The following is an 18,829-nucleotide window of genomic DNA, read 5'->3' on the forward strand; positions in this document are numbered from 1 at the left end:
CTGAGACAGCTCAGCAGTTAAGAGCACTTGCTGCCTTAGGGGACCTGAGTTTGCTTTGCAGACCAGCGTCAGGTGGTTCAGGATCACCTGTCACTCCAGCTCCGGGGACCCAAAGTCCTCTTCTAGACTCCAGGCACCTGCATGCATACTCACAGGCACATACACATGTAAATAAGAATAAGGTAACTCCTAAAAACACAGCAGAGTGTAGATTTCGTTTGTCCTTGGAGGCTCGAAAGTCGTGGAAACACGTGAAGAGGTCGCTTTTACTCAGTTCATTTAGGTGTCTCACAAAACCAACAAAGACTTCATTTAGAATTTTTAAGGATTTGTTGTTGTTTGGTTGGTTGTTTTTAGTTTATTATTTATTTTAAGGTTTTGCATGTGGAGTTGTGTGTTTGTTTGTTTTGTTTTTTGAGACAGGGTCTTTTATGTAGCATGAGCTGGCCTGGAACTCACTATGTAGATAAGGTTGAATTATAAATTTATTATCATTTGTTTGTTTGTTTGTTTCAAGATGGGGTTTCTCTGTGTAGCCCTGACTGTCCTGGAACTCACTCTGTAGACCAGGCTGGCCTTGAACTCACAGAGATAGCCGACCTCTGCCTCCTGAGTGCTGGGATTAAAGGCATGTGCCACCATCACCCAACTTGAATTATAGATTTAAAGAGGCCCAAAATTTTTATCCAGTTCCCAAGACTGGAAGGATGACTCACAAGTTAAGAACACACACTTCAGGGCTGGGTAGATGTTAAGAACATTGGCTATTCCTCTGGAGAACCCAGGTTCACTCTCCAGCACCCACATGACAGCTCATCGCTGTCCTTAACTTCGGCTCCAGAGGATCTTGTACCCTCATGCAGACATACATGCAGGCAAAGCATCAATGTACATAAAAATAAATCTTGAAAACTTACAAAAAAAAAAAACCCAAACCTCATACTGCAGCCGTTGTGTGGTAGTGTACAACTTTGCCCTAGCACCCACCCCAGGTGGCTTACAACCACCTGCAACTCCATCTGCAAAGGACTGGACTGGACATCTCTGGCCTCTTGTGCACACACACATGTGCAAACACACATATACACATGCACACACGCACATACACAAGTTATAAGTAGCAAAAACAAATTTAAAAGAGGAAGAGAGAAAAGTGGGATTTTCCCAGGAGAATTCCCAATGAGCTCTTGTTCAATAGCAGTGTTCAGGGCCTTTCATTCGAGTTTGTATATTTTAAATTTATCATTTTTACTCTTTGACAGTCTCACAGATGCGTATAGTGCATTTTCATCCTCCTCCTTCCCAATTGCCCTCTCCCATCACCTTCCTACTCCCTTTGGCTAAGGAGAAGCCCAGGACTGTGCCTACACCTCCCAGCTCCCACCTGAGTCTACACCTAAGCAGTTATAGGTCCATTTCTTGCCTGCTGTCACCTGTCCACCTTGGGCAGGGGATGGAGGGGTCTTTCCTACAGAAGATGTGCCCAAGGACAAGCAAGATCTGAAATGTGGAGTCACGGGAATGCTGCGGGGGAGGCAGGTCCTTTCCCCCAGGAGGTCTTGTGTTTCTAAGTTTAGCCGTTCATGACTAAACCCCACCAGCAGCTCCTGTTTACTGGGCATCTATTCTGGGACAGATGTGAGGGTCAGTGTTGTGCTGATGAAATCTGCGCAGGAAATCCTCGGTGTTCATGGGCTCCACATACGTGTACTCTATCAACTAAATGCTTTTTAAAAGGCTGCATATTCCTGAGCGTGTGTTGTCATCTTCCTGGCCACCATTCTCTGGATGATGCAGTCCAGCCAGCCTATGCCGATGGTTTACTCTGTGTTAGGTATCATAAGACACCTAAGGATGGCTTAAAATACAGGAGATGCCAGGCATGGTGGTGCATGCATGTAACCCTGCAGGAGGAGTTCAAGGCCATCTTCAGCTACATAAATTGAAGGTCAGACTCGGCTACGGGAGTTTATTTACAAATTTCTTTACTGCTTATTTACAAATAAATAGTAAAGTAAAATATGCGGCAGAATAAGTGTGGCTGCTATTCGGATGCTGTAGTGGCCTTTTAAGAGATTTGTACATCCAGAGGCCTGTCCCAGAGGGTCAGAGAACCAGAGCCTTGTACCTCTGAAGCGATGACCGCGTTGGTTTGGTTTCGTTGTGTTTGAGGGTGGAGGGGGACCCTGTTGTTTTCAAACAGAGCCTCACTGCAGGGCAGCTTCAAACTCGAGATCCTCTGCCTCAGCCTCCTGAGGACCAGGATTGCTCGTGCACTACCACACACAGCTTCCTTTGAGATTTTCTGTCGGGGGGACCAGGGTCTTCGTCTGCAGCCCAGGAAGACCTCAGAGAGACCCTTCCTCCTCAGCCTCCCAAATGCTGGCGTTGTGGGCCTGTGCCACCAGGCCCTGTCAAGGCGCCGACCGAGTTCAGTCTGCTAAGGCCGCTCTCCTTGGCTCAGGATGACCGTAGTTTTTCTTCTGTCTGCATGGAGTCCGCCCTTCTGTGTGTGGACAGTCAGGCCCCACCTACGTGACCTCAGTTCCTAATCAACTCCTTTTTTCTTAAAAGTTTTTTTTAAATTATTTTTCTTTAAGTGTGTATGTCTGTATTGGTGAGTGGGTATGTGCTCTTGAGTACAGGCTCCCTCGGAGCCCAGAAGAGGGGAACCAAACTTGGTTCCTCTGGAAGAGCAGTTCTTGCTCTTAACTGATGAGCCATTTCTCCAGCCCTTTTAAAGGTCCTGTCTCCAAATATAGTCATAATATAGTGCTGAGGTTTGGGTCTTCAGCATGCGAGTGGGAGGAATGGTCTAAGTCATTGATTGAGGCCCAATGATGTGACAGAGACCATCTCCACCTGCGGCAGGTGTCTGGGTCACCTGGAGCAGAGAAACTCAATCCACCTCAAGGTTTCTGAGTAGGCCTGAGGCATGCATGTGATACATTCGCTGGGGCCGCTGGTCTGGGGCCCCACTCTGAACACCTCAGGGGTAGCATGACTTGCCCTGGGAAGTGTCCCTCCTGTGGTCTGGGCTTTTGGTCCTGTTTTAGTGACTTCCAGGGCAGAAGCCAGGCTCCCAAAATCTGCAGGTTGTGTTCTGACCATGAGGACTGGGGTCGTGGGCTCACGCTTGGCTTTCTCTTCCTCTGTCTCCACAGGATAGGAGCATTCAGCCTCAACTCCCGGACAGGCAAACCTGTGCCAGCTGTGTCTAACGGGTAGGTCACCATGCAGCTGTGGCCTTCGTGGCCTTCTGCGTTCAGTCAGTTCTAAAGAGGTCGCCTGCTCTGGGCCCATTTCCTGATCTATTGTTAATCCCTGGGTAGAAAGATAAAGGCACCAAGATGACAGCCTACCCTCTTCTGTCTGGGCCAGAGGTGGAGCCTGGTGAGCCCTGGTGGCTCTTGGGACTTTAGGGAGTAGGGAGGGACTCAAAAGAGTGACATGTACTGAGGGTGGGTGGGCCTGGGACCTCTCAGTTCCTCTTTCTTCCCTTTCCTCATCTAATACCCCTCTTGTCTCTCCCTCCTCCATGGCTTCTCTATTCAATATCAACCTTCTCTTCCTTATGGAGTTGATTTGGCTCAGTCCCACCCTACCCCGCCTCCACACACACACATACACACACACACATACACACATACACATACACACGTGCACTGCTCTCATAGCTCACCGGCAGCAGAGGACCGTCTCCTTCGCCAGTTCCCCCTCCGACTTTGTGCTTTTGGCTGCCCTCATAAAAAACGTGACCAACACAGACCCTCTATGGGTCTTCCCTCTCCTCTCCTGAGGAGCATCTCCATCCTGGTTTCTTTTTCATCCCCTGTGGGCCTAGGACCTTTGGGGCTGAGTGAGGGAGTCCCACCCGGCTGCCTGCATGTGAGGAAAGAGCCTGGAGGAGCCATATGTGGACCCCTCACGGCTCAGGACCAGTGTGGCTTGTGGTTTATGGGGAGAGTGGATACCAGCGAGCTGAGAGGGAACATAGCGGCTGTAAGAGGGGGATCAAGTCCGGAGGGAGGGAGGGAGGGAGGTGGGGAGAGGAAGGCCAAGCTGGTGGGAGCAGGTTGAGGCAAGAGAGGAGGAAAAGCAAGACCAGAAAAAGAAGGTGGAGTCCAAGGCAGAGCAACAGATGGAGAACCAGGGGCGGAGGAGGCTGCTGCTGAGGACTCTGGTCTCTACCAGGCCAGTGTGTGGGGAAGGACTGCCCGAGAGTAGGGGCCAAGCTGCAGCACCGCCACCTGCCTGGTTGGCCCCTCATCTGCTCACCCAGCTTGGAGAAACCTGGGCTGTGTCTCCCTCCAAAGTGATGCTGGGTAAAGCTCCATCCATGGTCCTTAAAGAGTTCCACAATAGCAACTGCTGCCCTGGACAGGGCAGGCGACGGGGTCTGGATTCCACAGCGACCACTGTGGCACAGCAAGACTGTGTGGTCGAGGGCCTTCTCTGCACCAGGCCCTGTGCGTGGGTGTCCGGAAAGCAGATTCTGTGTCACTCCCAAGTGTGTGCAGGGCCAGAACCCTAGTCACAGCTTCCCTCACACGTGACTCTCCCCCTCAGTGACCCTATGATCCCCCAACTTAGTCTCAAACCTTAAAGTGGCATGGGCTAGTTCTTGGGGTCATGCCCCCCACTTCCACCGAAAAGAGGAACATGTGGTGGAACACCCTCAGTAGATCCCCTCTCTGGCTCACCTTCCTGGAGAGGCTTCTCTGCCGTGGATGGTCCCTTGTCTTACATGGCCCCTCACTAAGTGGGGTGTCTTTTGGCCCTGGGAATTCAAATGGAGGTAGCTGCAGGCAAGAGCCACAGAGAGGACCCCTCCCCAAGACCTTAACCCATCCTTAGCTGCTCCTCCTTAGTGAAGCAGACTGGCTCAGAGCTGGAACACCAGGGGACCCTGGGTAGCTGGGTACAGGGTGGCTAGCCCACAAGGTCTTTTGCCCACAGAAGTGGTCTTTGGATGGAAAGCTTCAGAACCACTGGTCCGGAAGCTTCCGGGTGAGTCTGGGTGCTGTTGCCATTCTTAGACCCCCCCTGGTGGGCCTTGGGAGCAGGGGGCGGGCCATCAGGCTGAGGGCCTGACCCCAGCACACAATGCTCTCGGCCACACTACCCAGGCACTTCTGGGGACGTTCTCAGGGCTGTTGGGTGTAGATGCCTGGATGGCACGGGGCGGGCTTGGGAGCGGCTGACCCAGGAATGTCGGGTTGGTCTGTCCCTGTCTGGCTTGTCATTTTTGTCTTTCCTCCCTCAGTGGTGTCCCAGGGAAGAAGTGTGGCTCCATCATCCTGTCTGCAGAGGAGCTGAGCAACTGTAGGGTGAGTAGCAATGTACCTCTCCATGATCCAGGATGACTCATCCCTGGAGGGAGCTGGGGTAGACAGGGTTCCTTGTGACCCGACTGGCATGAGACCGTGATACCGGAGCTAGAAGATTCCAGCCTTGTGGTTGAACAGAGTGAGACCCAAGGCACGAGGGATCAGCTGCACCACAGAGCCAGGCTTCTGGGTCCAATCACATACACGTCCCTCAGCCCAGACTGCCCCAGGCCAGCACTGATGACCAAAGCCATTCAGCCTGGCACACTTGACATTCGGTTGCCACCGTTCTCTTTGCCCCTGGCACAGGATGGCACCCTCTGTTCCACAGAGGGAGAAAATGTCTGAGTGTGTGGGTATCAGTGTGAGTGTGTGTGCATGGGTGGACGTGAGTGTGGGTAGGTCTGGATAGGAATCCGGGTGGGTGTGGCTGTCGGGAAGCCAGGAGTCTGCAATCCCCGGCAGCCTTTGGTTTTGACTCTTCTGGAGGAGTGTGGAGCAGTGCGGCCCATAGGGTGGCTCAGCACCAAGAAAGGGGTCAGGGCTCCGATGGCTGACGACAAAGGGAAAATGTGGTAAGGGTGCTGACCACTGTCAAGGGATGAGTCTCGCTTCTGCATGGGAAGGACCTGAGAGTCTCATTTCACCGGAAGCTCCAGCTTCTCTCTGAGACAAGAGGGAGCACACATGGGCTCTACTCCAGATCAGCTGACTGTAAGCTCGGGGCTCTGCCCACAGGCCACCAAACCAGGCATCCCTGAGGCCAGTGAGGGGTTGGGAGGGAGAGAGGCCTGAGTATCTGGGGACAGTGGGAAGGAGGAGAAACAGGACTTTCTGACCCACCTGGATCAGAGCTGCCATCCACCAGTAGGGGCTGAGGTATGTCTCAGCTTCAGAGTGCTTGCCCTAAAGGAAGAAAGAAGGCCAAGTGTCCCTTCCTCGAATGGGCGGGGCGGGGGAGACAACTAATGGTCACATCTGTGTAGGTAGAGTGCTATTTCTCATGGCCTGTTTGATGATTCTAGATTACACTAATGGTTCATAGATGTAGACTTGTTTATGTCTTCTTGTGTAGTATGAAGTTTCTGACATTCGGTGGTTGAGGAGACCGAAGCCTGGGGAGCTGAAGTCCAGGGCCACACAGTCACCCAGGAGATGAGGTTTGGACCCAGGCAGCCTGTTCTAGAGCAGAATGTGGGGTGAAAAGCAACTCCGGCTTTTCACAACCTTGTCCCTGGGACTTCTGTGTGGAAACAGAATGGACTGTCGAGAGGTGACCAGAGGGCCCCGGTGGTGGCCCTCGCTGTCTGTTTAGCTGGCTAGCGGAGGCCCAGACACCAGGAAGCAGGCTCGCCCAGCATCTACACTCTGGGCAGGGCTGCTGTGGTTGGTGTGCACTGAGGATCTGATAAGAGCCTAGCCAGGGAAGTCCAGCAGAGTGTTTAGTGATGACGGACACTGTGTCAAAGGAGGGCCTAGCTGCACAAACCAGGCCTGGAACCAGGACACATTTTTCTGTTTCTGAGTTCAAGAGCTTCAAGGCTCCTCTGCTGTGGGGCAGTCGGGTTAACTGTTGAGGATGAAGGTGCTGAGGGTGGTGACTGCCATCCTCATAGATAGATAGATAGATAGATAGATAGATAGATAGATAGATAGATAGATAGACAGACAGACAGACTTATAGATAAATAGATATCATATATACCCATCCATCCTCAGGAGAGGCTGCATGGGAATCACTTGACGGTCCAAATTCAGTTTCCTCTGCACTCTTAGCCCAGCAATGACCTCCTCCTTGGTGTATCTTTAAATAGCGTCCGTTAGGGCACTTTGGACAGGCTTGGTGGGCTGACGCTGTTACTCGGTTTCCCAGCGGCTTGTGAACATCTTCCTTTACCACCTTTGGACCCCCGCCCCCGCTCCCCCTTCTCTTCCTCTTCTTTCCTTTCCCTGCTCCTCCCCCCTCTTTCATCCTTGGACACAGTAGTTTTCTTGCTGGAGGCTGTGCCCACACTGGGGAGGTTTAGGGGCTCCCTCCCTCCAGAGGCTGTCGGCTCCCTTTTCCTCTGGCATATCTTTGGCTGAATTCTCTCTTTCCCTAGAATCCTTGCGAGGAAAAGACACTAATTCTCAGCATCTGGCTGAATTAAAATAATTACATGTGAGCAGCTTTGCAACTCCGGCTTTCGGTGGGAGGATCAAAGGGAGAGGGTGGGGTGCGGGTCTGCAAGGCGCGGGGCTTCCTGCCTTCAGCCTGGAGCCTGCGTGGGTGGCCAGGGACAGCAGAGGATCGAGTGGATGCCAGCCTGTCACACACAGGCTTACTTTAGTAAGTAAAAGAAAAGCCTTGCTCATGTAGAATATTAATGCCAAGAAGGTTCTTACAATCAGATTTGATGCAAATACGGTTGGGGCCCTTATGCTGACAGGGTGAGGGCCAGCCCCCTAGACACCCACATTTCCCCATGCCCAGCAGGTGTACTGATGTATTCCTGCAAGATCCTCAGCTCCCTGAGGCTCTTGTTCACAAACACGTCTTATGCTAGAGATTGAACCCAGGACCTCACTCCGGGTGGGCAAGCAATCCACCACCCAGCTACATCACCGGCTCTCTTTCATTTAAAAAAGAAAGAAAAGAAAGGGCCAGATATGGTGGTGCTTGCCTTTAAGCCCAACATCCAGGAGGCAGAGGCAAGCAGATTTCTGAGTTGCAGGCCAGCCTAGGCTATATAGTGAGACCCTGTCTCAACCAGAATAGATAAGGAACAATTTCTCGATAAGTTGGATGGTAGCCCTGAAGGTTTGTGGGCTTCTAGCCGTCAGTGAAGAAGCCAGCTTTGAGCGTTGGGAGTGGAATTCGGAGAGATGGGAGCCGGCTGCACATTCAGTGGAAGGCCTGGACCTTCTTGGCTTTTCTGGTTTGTTAGATAACCTTGATTGGTACCCATCCTCCAGGCTCCTGATAAGGGATAGGAAATCCAAGCTCCATACTGCAGCATCCTGGGGTCTCCCCACCCGCGAGCCATTTCTAGACTGCTCAGGAATTCATTTGTTTCAAGTCAGCAAGTCAGCGTTTCACTCGCTCTGCCCGCTGCCCGCTGTTCTAATTTAGTGTGAGAAACACCAGCCTGCAGTCCCAGCCTCTCTGCCCTGGCTCTCCATTCTGTCAGACCCGCTGCCCCTTTTTTATCACACGTGCTGCTACACGACATTCTTGGTCCTGAAGGAAAATCCGTGGGCAATTTATTATGTGCCCGTGTGGAAAAGCAGGTAGGAGCTAAGCTCTTGCAACCAGCTCCCTGGGAAGCGGGCAGCCTATCCAAAGGCCCTGGAGGCAGGAGAGAGAGGTGATGACTGGTCAGGCAGGCTGCAAGTGGGGATGGTGGCAGGAGGGGCTGGGTTCTTTTTCTTTTCTTTCTTTCCCTTTCCCCCCTTTTTTTGGGTGGGGTTTCAAGACAGGGTTTCTCTGTATAGCCCTGACTGTCTTGGAACTCTCTCTGTATGTAGATCAGGATGGCCTCAAACTCAGAGATCCTCCTGCCTCTGCCTCCCAAATGCTTGGATCAAAGGTGTGCTGCAAAATCACCATGCCTAGTGAAGGGCTAGATTCTGTGAAACCTGCCAGCCAAGGAGTCTAGGGGACTTGGGGGGAGTGTTTCTCATTGCTGCAGACTTTGGAGGAGGATAGCCATGGGAGGGAAGGAGAGAGAGAAGAGGAAACCATGGGGTGAAGTGGGTGTAGGGTGTGGGTCCTCTGGCATTCAGGCTGAAGCATAGGGAAGGCGTGTTGCCCGTGCTAGAACAGACATGAGCATCCTCCCTAAAACACAGTGTATAATTTCTTAGTTTGAGAAATAATTTCTCTAGTCAAATCAAAACAAAACAAAAAACAAAGGCGCTGTCTCTGATGCTTAAATATATATGTGTATGTAATATCACATTAACCATATTAGTCTGGGGAAGACGGCTCAGTGGTTAAAGCACTCACTGCACAAACAGCGGGACCACAGTTCACATCCCGAGAACCTGCATGGATGCTAGGTGGGCATGGTAGCCCTGTCATACTAGCCTCTGAAGGTGGATATGAACCCCCCTCCCCAAGAGCAAGCAAGCTAGCAGTCGGAGCCACAGTTGCCAGCTGTAGGTTTGATTGACACCTGCCTCATAGACTAAGATGGAAAGTGATCGTGGAAGGTGCCAAACATCAGCTTCTCCTCGAGCCTCTACACACTCAAGTACGTATGCACACACAGTTGCACGCCTGTACCTACACACACAAGAACAAGCATACACATGTGCACACATGTGGAATAGAACAAAGAAAAATACCATGCTAATTCTGTACAAGTTGGGAAGATCCAGAAAAATTACCCAAAGATAATCACTGTTACTGACATTTGGATGATTTTTTGTTGTTGTTGTTGTTGTTTTGTTTTTCAATACAGGGTTTCTCTGTGTAGTCCTGGCTGTCCTGGAGCTCACTTAGTAGACCAGGCTGGCCTCGAACTCACAGAGATCTGCTTGCCTCTGCCTCCCAAGTGCCAGGATTACAGGCATGCGCCACCACTGCCTTTTTAACAGGTGCATATATACATCTTTTTTGGTATAATTTGGTACCTAATTGTTTAGTTGTTTTGTTTTGAGATAGGGTCTCACTGTATTGCTTTTGCTAGCCTGGAATTCACTATGTAAACCAAACTGGTCTCAAACTCAAAGAAATCCTCTTGCCTCTGCCTCCCAAGTGCTGAGATTAAAGGTGTGTGCCATACAACCAGCCAATATGGTAACTTGTATTTGGACCACAAGCTCCTGTTTCTAGTCGTAGAAATGAGTGTTTCATAGCTTCCTCATAGGAGGAGTTGACCATCATTTATTGAATATAGTTTCTTCTGCAATACAGTGAAATAATAGTGCATCAAACATCCTATCCTTTTTTTGTTTGTTTTTACATGTATTTATTCATTTACTCTGTGTGTGTGTTCATGCATGTGTCCATATGCCCCAGGAAGCATGGGCAGCTAGTCCTCTCTTTCCACTGTGTTGGGCCTGGGGATCACACTCAGCTTGTCAGACTTGGCAGCAAGTGCCTTTGCCAACCGACTCATCTTACTGGCCTTGGTTTGTTTAGTTTTGAGACACCGCCTCATTCTACAGTCCACGCTGGCCTGGAACACCTTATCCATCCCACATGGGTCTCAAGCGCCCCAGCGGCGCTCCTGCTGAGATTGTACACATGTGCTGCCACGCCCAGTTCACATCCTACCCTGATTGTTTCATTTTCTTCCAAGCAGTGGATGTAGGTCAGCTTCCTAGATGCGCAGGCTCAGAGAGTGTGGGAAGGAAAGTGGTCAGCGGGGGGTTTCAGCTTTCAGTGGATCAAATGCACAGACACACAGCTGACCAGGTTGTTTGGAAAGCTGGCTGTTATCACAACGAAGGAAAGCCAGCTTGACCAAAGGCCGTCTCACAGTTAGTGTACCGACAAAGGCTCCGGCACCCAGGCTGTGTGACCACCACCTGTATCTGAGTGGACACTAGCACAGCCCCCTCGCTGTCCCCCATCCGTCTTTCTCCCTCTCTTCCCTCTCTCTTCTCTCTCCATCAACCCTCCTTGGCTCCAGGTGGAGTCACCTCCTGATGGAATGTAGTTTCAGAGTCCTGGATAGATTTGGGGTGCGTGTGTGTGTTGGGAAGGGGTGTATACATATTTCTACATACAGTGCCCTTGCAGAGCCCAGAGAAGGACATCAGGTGTCCTCCTGTATCACTGTCCACCTGGCCCCTTTGAAGCAGGATCTCTCCCTGACCCTGCAGTGGATTTTGTTAGGCTGGGCTGGCAGCCAACAACCCCAGCTCTTCCTGTCTCTGATTCCCACAGCACTGGGGTTCCAGGTACTCAAGAGACCGTGTGATTTGTCCTGTGGGTGCAGGGATCTGAATGCAGGGCTTCATGATTGCTCAGCAAGCACTCCTAACACCGAGCCATCTCTGCAGCCCTCTTTTCTTATTTGTGTGTTAGTTTTGAGGTTGCCTCACTATGTAGCCCTGCCTGGCTAGATCACAGAGATCTACCTGCCTCTGCCTCTGCCTCTGCGACACTACGCCTGCTTCCAGCCCTCCTCCTTTTTTTAAGTAATACCGTGTGTGTGTGTGTGTGTGTGTGTGTGTGTGTGTATGCATGTATATATGTATGTATCTGTGCATGTATATGCATGCATGTATGTGTTCATGTGTATATGTATATGTGTGCATGTGTTTGAGTGCTTTCTTGCGCTTGCTTGTGTGCTTGTATGTCCATGTGCATACAGAGGTCAAAGGACAACCTTGGTTGTCGTTCCTCGGGTGTTGTCCACCTTGGGTTTTTAGACAGGCTCTCACCAGCCTGGAGCTCACCAGTAGGCTAGGCTGGGTGCCCAGTTGATGCCCTCTCTCTGCCTGTTAATCTTGAGCCAACCGTGCCCAACAGTTTACAGTGGGTGCTGGGATTTGAACTCAGACCTTCAGACTTGTGTAGTGAGCGCTTTACTGATAGAGCTATCGCTCTAGCATCCTGATCCCACCCTCGCACACTCACACACGCATTCTAGACTCAGGGGCACACACACTGCGCCTTTTTAATCTGACTGTGCTAATTCTAGAAAATTTGGAAAACCCAACAGGCCAAAAGACAATAGATAACACCGTGATCCTGTTGTCCATTTAAAAACGTCTTTCAGGGTTGGCTTGTAAGGTGGTTAAGAACTCAACTGCCATTTTTGCCAGGTGTGTGACTCCAGGCAAGTTACCTGACTTTCTGTGAGTTGCTTTGTTTATAAAAATGTTCCTCATTCAACATTTTAGTGTTCTGTTTATCATGGATGATTTTTTTTTGCATTTATTCTTTTTAGTGATGTTAAAACATTTATTTTGATCATTGAGCCTTTGAGGCACCCTTAAGTTTCAAATTTGCCTCCTCACCCAAGGCAACTTAGTGGGCACCATGCCTGCTGACCTCTGACCTCCTCAGCCTTCTTCTGGGACTGGGAGGGTTGAGGTGCTGGAGGAAGCCTGGCCCTGCTGCAGAGAAAGGCTGCCTGCTGAATCTCTGAGGCAGGCGGCGCAATTAACATGCGGAGATATGCAAATTGAAGCAATCCTGCTGTTTTAGAGAAACTTAATATGCTTTTTAAAAAGATAGGGTGAAAGGCAGAAATTGCAGGAAATTATATATCTTGGGAGCGGGTTTTATCTTCCCTGCCACCGATTCCCACGGGCTCCCAGGCTGGAAACAGCATCTCTTGGGCTCAGAGAGTCCCAACTCAGCATCAAGTCCCCAAAACCAACCCTCACAGGAACCCTGGGATCCAGGCCATCAGCACCGCCCCCCTGCCTCTTTTCAGATTCAAACTGTGCCAAGAGTTCGATCCCTCTGCTAACCGCATTGATGGGGATCAGGAGGGTTCAGATCATCACCCTCCCCTGGCAGAGGCTGTGACGCAGGTCACGGATTGCCCAGCATGTGCCCAGCATGTGCCCTCGGGTTCCATCCTCATCCCAGGCCAGGACCTTGAGCCATTCCTGCCCCCCAGGACATCTCTAGTGCTCATCAGCGACCTTTGCTTTGGTGACAAGCTGGAAATCTCTCTAAGGGTCCTGCGACGGGGTACAGTAGTCACAGAGGGCTCTGTCCCTGGGTGTAGCTTGTGTGTGTGCTGGAATCAAGATGGGCCTGCTGTGGCTCACTTATCTACCGTAGACAGGAAACCTGCTGTGTCACCCAGCTGGAGTCAGAGGCTTGCTCTTGTAAGTGATTTCACGCTTCTCTGCCTCCTCCATTGAAGGTTCTAGAACATAATTAAGCTTGCCTTGGGGGTGCAGGGTCATTATTTAGAATTTCAGTTACTTGTCTCCGGAGCTGTCCTGCGTGACTCCAGCTCTGTCCTAGCTGTGTGACTTCCAGCAGGAGCATTACCCTCTCTGTGCTTCCACCTTCTTGGTCGTCCCTCTACTGCTTACACTTTATATGTGTTGTGCATGTATGTGAATGGGCACGCATGCGCATGACAAACATGAAGGTCAGAGGAGAACTTGCAGGAATTGGTTCTTTGTTTCTACTATGTGGTTACCTGGGATTGAATGTAGTCAGGCTTAATGGCAGGAGCTCAGCCTCAGCAGGCCCTTTCATGCATGTGTGTGTGTGCATATGGGAGAGAGAGAGAGAGAGAGAGAGAGAGAGAGAGAGAGAGAGAGAGAGAGAGAGCGAGCACATTTCACTATGTATCCCTCTCTGGCTGTCCTGGTTTAAAACTCTCGCTCTGTAGACTAAGCTGGCTTTGAACTCACAGAGATCCGCCAACCTCTATCTCCTGACTGCTGAACCCCGGTCTGTGTAAAATAAACAGAAGGCCAGTGCCCACCTCACTGGATTGTCGATAGGGTTAAATGAAACATAGACATCAAGATAGCCCTGTGGAGATGCACAGTGGCTAAAAGCGCTTGCCGTGCAAGCGTTGAGGACCACAGTGTGAATTCCCAGAATCCACGTCAGAACTGGATACTCAGTGAGAGCAGCTGTCGTCCCCGGTTTTGTTCCTACAGCAAGGAAGGAAGCTACAGGTCGGTCCTCGGAGTTTCAGGGCCGGCCAGCTGGGCCTGCACAGCAGTGAGCAGCAGAGACTGTCTCAGCAAGGTGTAACTAATACCGTGGTTGCCCTGTGCCTTCCACAAGCATGCCCACCTTCACACACGCACACACACATACCTTTAAAAAAATCGGTAGGCACGTTACATACAGCCTTGGTTTTTGTTTATTTGTTTGGTTGATTTTTTGAGGCAGGGTTTCTCTGTGTAACAGTCCTTTCTGTCCTGGAACTTGCTCTGTAGACCAGGCTTGCCTGGAAATCACAGAGATCCGCCTGCCCCTGCCTCACGAGTGCTGGGATTAAAGACGTGTGCCACCACCGCCCGGCCATTCATAGACAGATGACAGTTGGTTATTGACACCCTGCAAATGGTAGCCACGGTTTTTCTTGTTCTATTGCTGGCGATGAGCCCAGGACAAACATTGTACCCCTGAGCCACACTCGGGGGTTACATTTACTTGCAATGTAAAGTTTCTGCTGCCTCCCTGGTCTTCCAAAGCCCTCAAGGTTCTTCAAAAGGCAGCAAAAGCCTTCGCTCCTGGGCTCTGCTGTTGGGTTCTTTCCTATGTGGACTTGGTTTAGGGTCAGCTTGAGTGTGTCCCACTCACAAGGCCCCATAGAGTCAGGACTGGGCCTCTGATTGCCTCGCAGGGGCTGTCCCCAGGGCTCCCCTAAGCAGACTGTGGTTCCCTGAAGCTACCATGAGAAAACATCGATTCCAGCTTCTCAGTTACTCAGGCAGCCACGCTTAACCCAGAAGCCGTACAATTTCCTCTTTTTCTTTATTTTTTGGGGGGGAATCTATCTGGAACTCACTTTGTAGACCAGGCTGACCTCAAACTCACATCTCTGCCTCCCAAGTCCTGAGATGAAAGGTTTTGCCACCACTGCCTGGACCTAATTCTTTTTTGAACCTTCAGATTTTACTCTGGTTCCCCCAGTTCTGGGAGGAATCCACTAGGACCCAAGGCTTCCTCCTGCCCAGGAGGTGGGATGGGGCAGTGTTCCTTCCCTTTGGCAAGGGGTAGGTTTAGAACTTTGAGTGCATGTGTCCTGGTGACTTAGAAGCCTGGGGAATTTTCTGGGTGGGTCAAAGTCCTGAACGAACCAGGTTGTACCCTTGCAGATGGGGCAGGCAGGTTAACTGCCCCAGGCTTCCACTTCCACTTTGCATGAGAAAACATGAGTTTCTCATGTGGAGGTCAGAAGGGTCAAGGGTGAAGTGGCACCCTTGGGAATGCTTGGTTTCTTCCATTCCCTTGTTCTTTCTGAAGCTTTCTGAAGCTCCAGGATCCTGGACCCCGCTAGGTCTGGACCCCTATCCTTCTCCCCCTCAGGTGGATGGGGATGAGGGCCCTCCTGCCCCAGCCACTGTGTACAGCAGGCTCTTCTGTCCTGGTGACCTGCTTGCACAAGCCCAGAGGGCACAGACCCCAGATGATCTTGTGTAGCCAAGGCTAGCCTGGAACTACTATCCTGCCTCAGCCTCTCAAATGCTGTCAAATGCTGGCCTTGCAAGCCGTGCTGCCACACTGCACCATGCCGAAATCAGCCTGCCCTGAAGCAAGCAGGGAAGTGAGTCTATGAGAGGCACTTGGCTGTCCCGCAGGGGCCATCAAAGATGGGGGCATCAGAGATGCATGTGAGGCCTGGTTCCGGTGTTTGACTGTCTGCTCCCCAGCCACCACCTGCCATCCTGTGCAGGGTACCACCCTTCCACCCCCAGCTTCCTCATTTAGAAAAGGCAAATGGTTGTCAGCTGACTGGTGGGACACTGCTCTGTGTCTGCTGATGTTGTGTGGCCTTGTGGGAACACACAAGGAGGAGGTGAGACGCCATGTGCCATGTACAAAGGAGCAGGAACTTGTGGTAGCTTTCACACAGTATTTCGTGTGCTCCGTGTATGCTGGTCTCAGCTCTGGGTCCCTGTCAGTTAACTTTATCCGCCTGTCTCAGGGCTTCTGTCACTGTGAAGACCACGGCACCTCCTGCAAAGGGAAAAACGTCTAATTGGGGTGGCTTACAGTTCAGAGGCTCGGCACGTTGTCGTCACGGTGTGATATGGTGCTGGAGGAGGAGCTGACTGTAGGCCGCAGGAAGTGATCCGGGATACTGAGAGTGACTTAGGCATAAATGAGACCTCAAAGTCCATCCCACAATGACGAGGTCACACCCACTCCAACAAAGTCACACTTCCTGATAGTGCCACTCCCTTTGAGTTTATGGAGGCCAGTTACATTCAAACCACCACACTTTCCAAGCTTATGAGGTAGGTACTGCCGTGGCCCCCATTTTAGAGGTGGGGACACTGAGCACAAAAAGGGGGAACATGTGCCCTGGGTCGCACAGCTGGGAAGGAAGGAGGCTGTCTCAGGCAGTAGCCGTACTCCCAGCTGGCACCATATGCATGACTCGGCCTCCCCACTGTCTTTGCGCCTGGTGGCTGTGGCGTCTGCATCTCCATCCCCATTTCTTCTTTACTGGTCATTCACCTCCAAAAGAGAGGAGAGAGACGCTGATGGCCAGCAGCCCCTTGGCGCAGTGGCGCTTTCCCTGGGGCGGCCACAAAGGGCTAGGTGAAAAGGTGAACATCGAGTGGACATCTGCCATGCCTGGTCAGGGTCCCCCACAGTGCGGGGGAGGGGGCGGGCAGGACCCTGAAAGGGCAGAGTTGGAGAGCACAGAGCCAAGGGGAGGGGCTTGCATCCTGAGGGTAGGATGTGAGGTGGGATAAGCCTGAGGGTGAAACCTGAGGGGGGGGGGTCTGAGAGGGGTGTGACCCTACCGAGGAGGCGGACAGGGTCCTCAGAGGGCCAGGCTGCCTCCTTACAGATGTCAGGGCAGTGGGGCAGGGAGCTGGTCTGGGGGTCAAAATTAGTTCTGCCTGATGAGCTTGGTAGACCTCTCCTTATCCCCCACCCCATTCCCTTCCCCACACCCCACCCGTTCCCCATTATGAGCCTTTGGCCCCCGATTTATGGCTTGGCCCACCCCCCTTAGAGTGTTGGGTGGGAACACCATGTTAGTGGAAGAGGATGCCTAGAGCCGCAAGTGTATGGGAACCATACAGGTAGATGGGGGCATGGGGCATCGTGGGCAGTGCCAGGCTGTAGGTTCAGCAGGCCATGCTCAGAATGGTCTTTGGTCGCCATGGTGAGCACTGGAGGGATTACACATGGACCGCTTCCTCTCCATCTCCTGTGCTTCTCACTGCCACCCCACGAACCCCAGCGAGGGGAACCAGAGGCTCCGAAAGGTTATCTGCCTTCCTTGGGGTCACATAGCTCCAAAGTGGTAGAGCTAGGGTTCAAACCTAGGGCAACTTCAGATCCATCTGCTTCCCCAGCCTTCAGGCCCTCTAGGCCTATGTGCCTGGGGCTTGTGCCACCATACTTAAGATGCTACCCTGTCTGCTGGGCAGTGGTGGCGCACGCCTTTAATCCCAGCACTCGGAAGGCAGAGGCAGGCGGATCTCTGTGAGCTCAAGGCTAGCCTGGTCTACAGAGCGAGTTCCAGAACAGCCAGGACTGTTAGACAGAGAAACCCTGTCCTGAAAAACAAAAACAAGACGCTACCCTGACTGCCCTTGCCAGTCCCTGGGATCCCTCTGCCTCACCACCCTGCCCTCCTTTCCAGGATGTCGCCACAATGCAGTTCTGTGCCAATAAGTTGGACAAGAAAGATTTCTTCGGGAAATCCGACCCCTTCTTGGTGTTCTACAGGAGCAACGAGGATGGAACGTGAGTCCCCCTGACCCCCCCCCCACAAGGCACCTGTGCACTGGGCAGGGCCGGGAGAGTGTGGCCATTCCTGAGGCCCCTGCTGTGTGGCGTTGAGGCCCTGATAAAGCCAAGGTGGGGACCTGGCATTGACACTCAGCAATGGTGGGCGCTGTGTATGCCTGGGGAGCGTGCAAAAACGGGGTGACAGCAGAAATGTCTCATGCTGCACAACCCAGCCCCTCCCCTCACAGATCTCAGAACACCTTCTAGGATTCCCCTGACTGCGTATCAGACCAGGCAAAGCGGAGACTTTTCCTCACAGCCCCACACTCTACCAAGCAGAACTACCTCAGAAATGTAGGGTTGAAGGACCGTATTTCCCCTCCTTCTCATTAAGCTAGATCTAAGGGAAACATACCCAGCACGCTGGCCAATGTAGGTCAGCAGCACAGAGAAAGACCCTGGGCTAAAGATCTGAGCATTTAGGTTCTCCCCCACCAACCAGCTCTGTTGACCCAGGGCAAGTTAAGTCTCCTCTCTGGGCCTATTTTCTCCTATGCAATGAAGCAGTTGGATGAGGTAATCTCCAGAGTCTCTTTTAGGTAGCCGGTTCTGGGATTCTACAGAAGGCGGAAGTGATGAGGCCAGGAGGGTTAATTGGAGAAACTCCGGGCAGGAAGAAAATGGGTCCTTGGGGTGGAGCAAGGAGCAGAGTGCTGGATGGGCCAGAGAGCCAACCTTGTGCAGAGACAGAGCCCAGCACACACTGGCCCCTTGTGCTGAAGTGCCAGTGTGTGCACGCGTGGTGTGTGTGTGTGTGTTGGGGGCAGGGCAGCAGCAGGCAGGAGGTGTATTTCAGTGCCAGAGAAAACTGATTTTTGAACCTGAACTACTGAACAGGAAATTAGGTGTGATCATTTGCATGACAAAGGGCTTTGTCTCTCTGAGGACTCCCAGCAGGGTGCTCCAAATATTCCCGAACGTTCTGACTTGGCTTTAGAGGTGGGGGTGGGGAAGGGGGAGGAAAAGGCTTGGGTCCTCTACTCTGGTGACCAAGTACTATCGGCTCCCTCTGGAGAGGCTGAGCCCTGGCCCGCAGGGCCCTGATGGAGAGCAGAGGAGTGTTGCAGGGAGGAGAGCGGCGCTGGGAGGGCTG

The 18,829-nt window shown here is 52.0% G+C and overlaps 1 protein-coding gene across 2 annotated transcripts in view; it reads left to right on the top strand.

Annotated features, from left to right (window-relative positions):
• Nucleotides 1-18,829, top strand: part of Cpne5 (copine 5) — an 85,466-nt gene that overhangs the window by 36,763 nt on the left and 29,874 nt on the right. The window contains exons 7-10 of one of the 2 annotated variants that reach the window (XM_087898360.1): nucleotides 3,165-3,224; nucleotides 4,960-5,010; nucleotides 5,267-5,330; nucleotides 17,588-17,691. In XM_087898360.1, the coding sequence (XP_087754486.1) occupies nucleotides 3,165-3,224; nucleotides 4,960-5,010; nucleotides 5,267-5,330; nucleotides 17,588-17,691 (279 nt within the window). The remainder of the gene's footprint in view (nucleotides 1-3,164; nucleotides 3,225-4,959; nucleotides 5,011-5,266; nucleotides 5,331-17,587; nucleotides 17,692-18,829) is intronic. The other variant, XM_087898361.1, reaches the window with a different exon arrangement.

The sequence above is a fragment of the Myodes glareolus genome, chromosome 18 (assembly GCF_982192425.1).
Source record: "Myodes glareolus chromosome 18, mMyoGla1.1, whole genome shotgun sequence".
Classification (NCBI taxonomy): Eukaryota; Metazoa; Chordata; class Mammalia; order Rodentia; family Cricetidae; genus Myodes; species Myodes glareolus.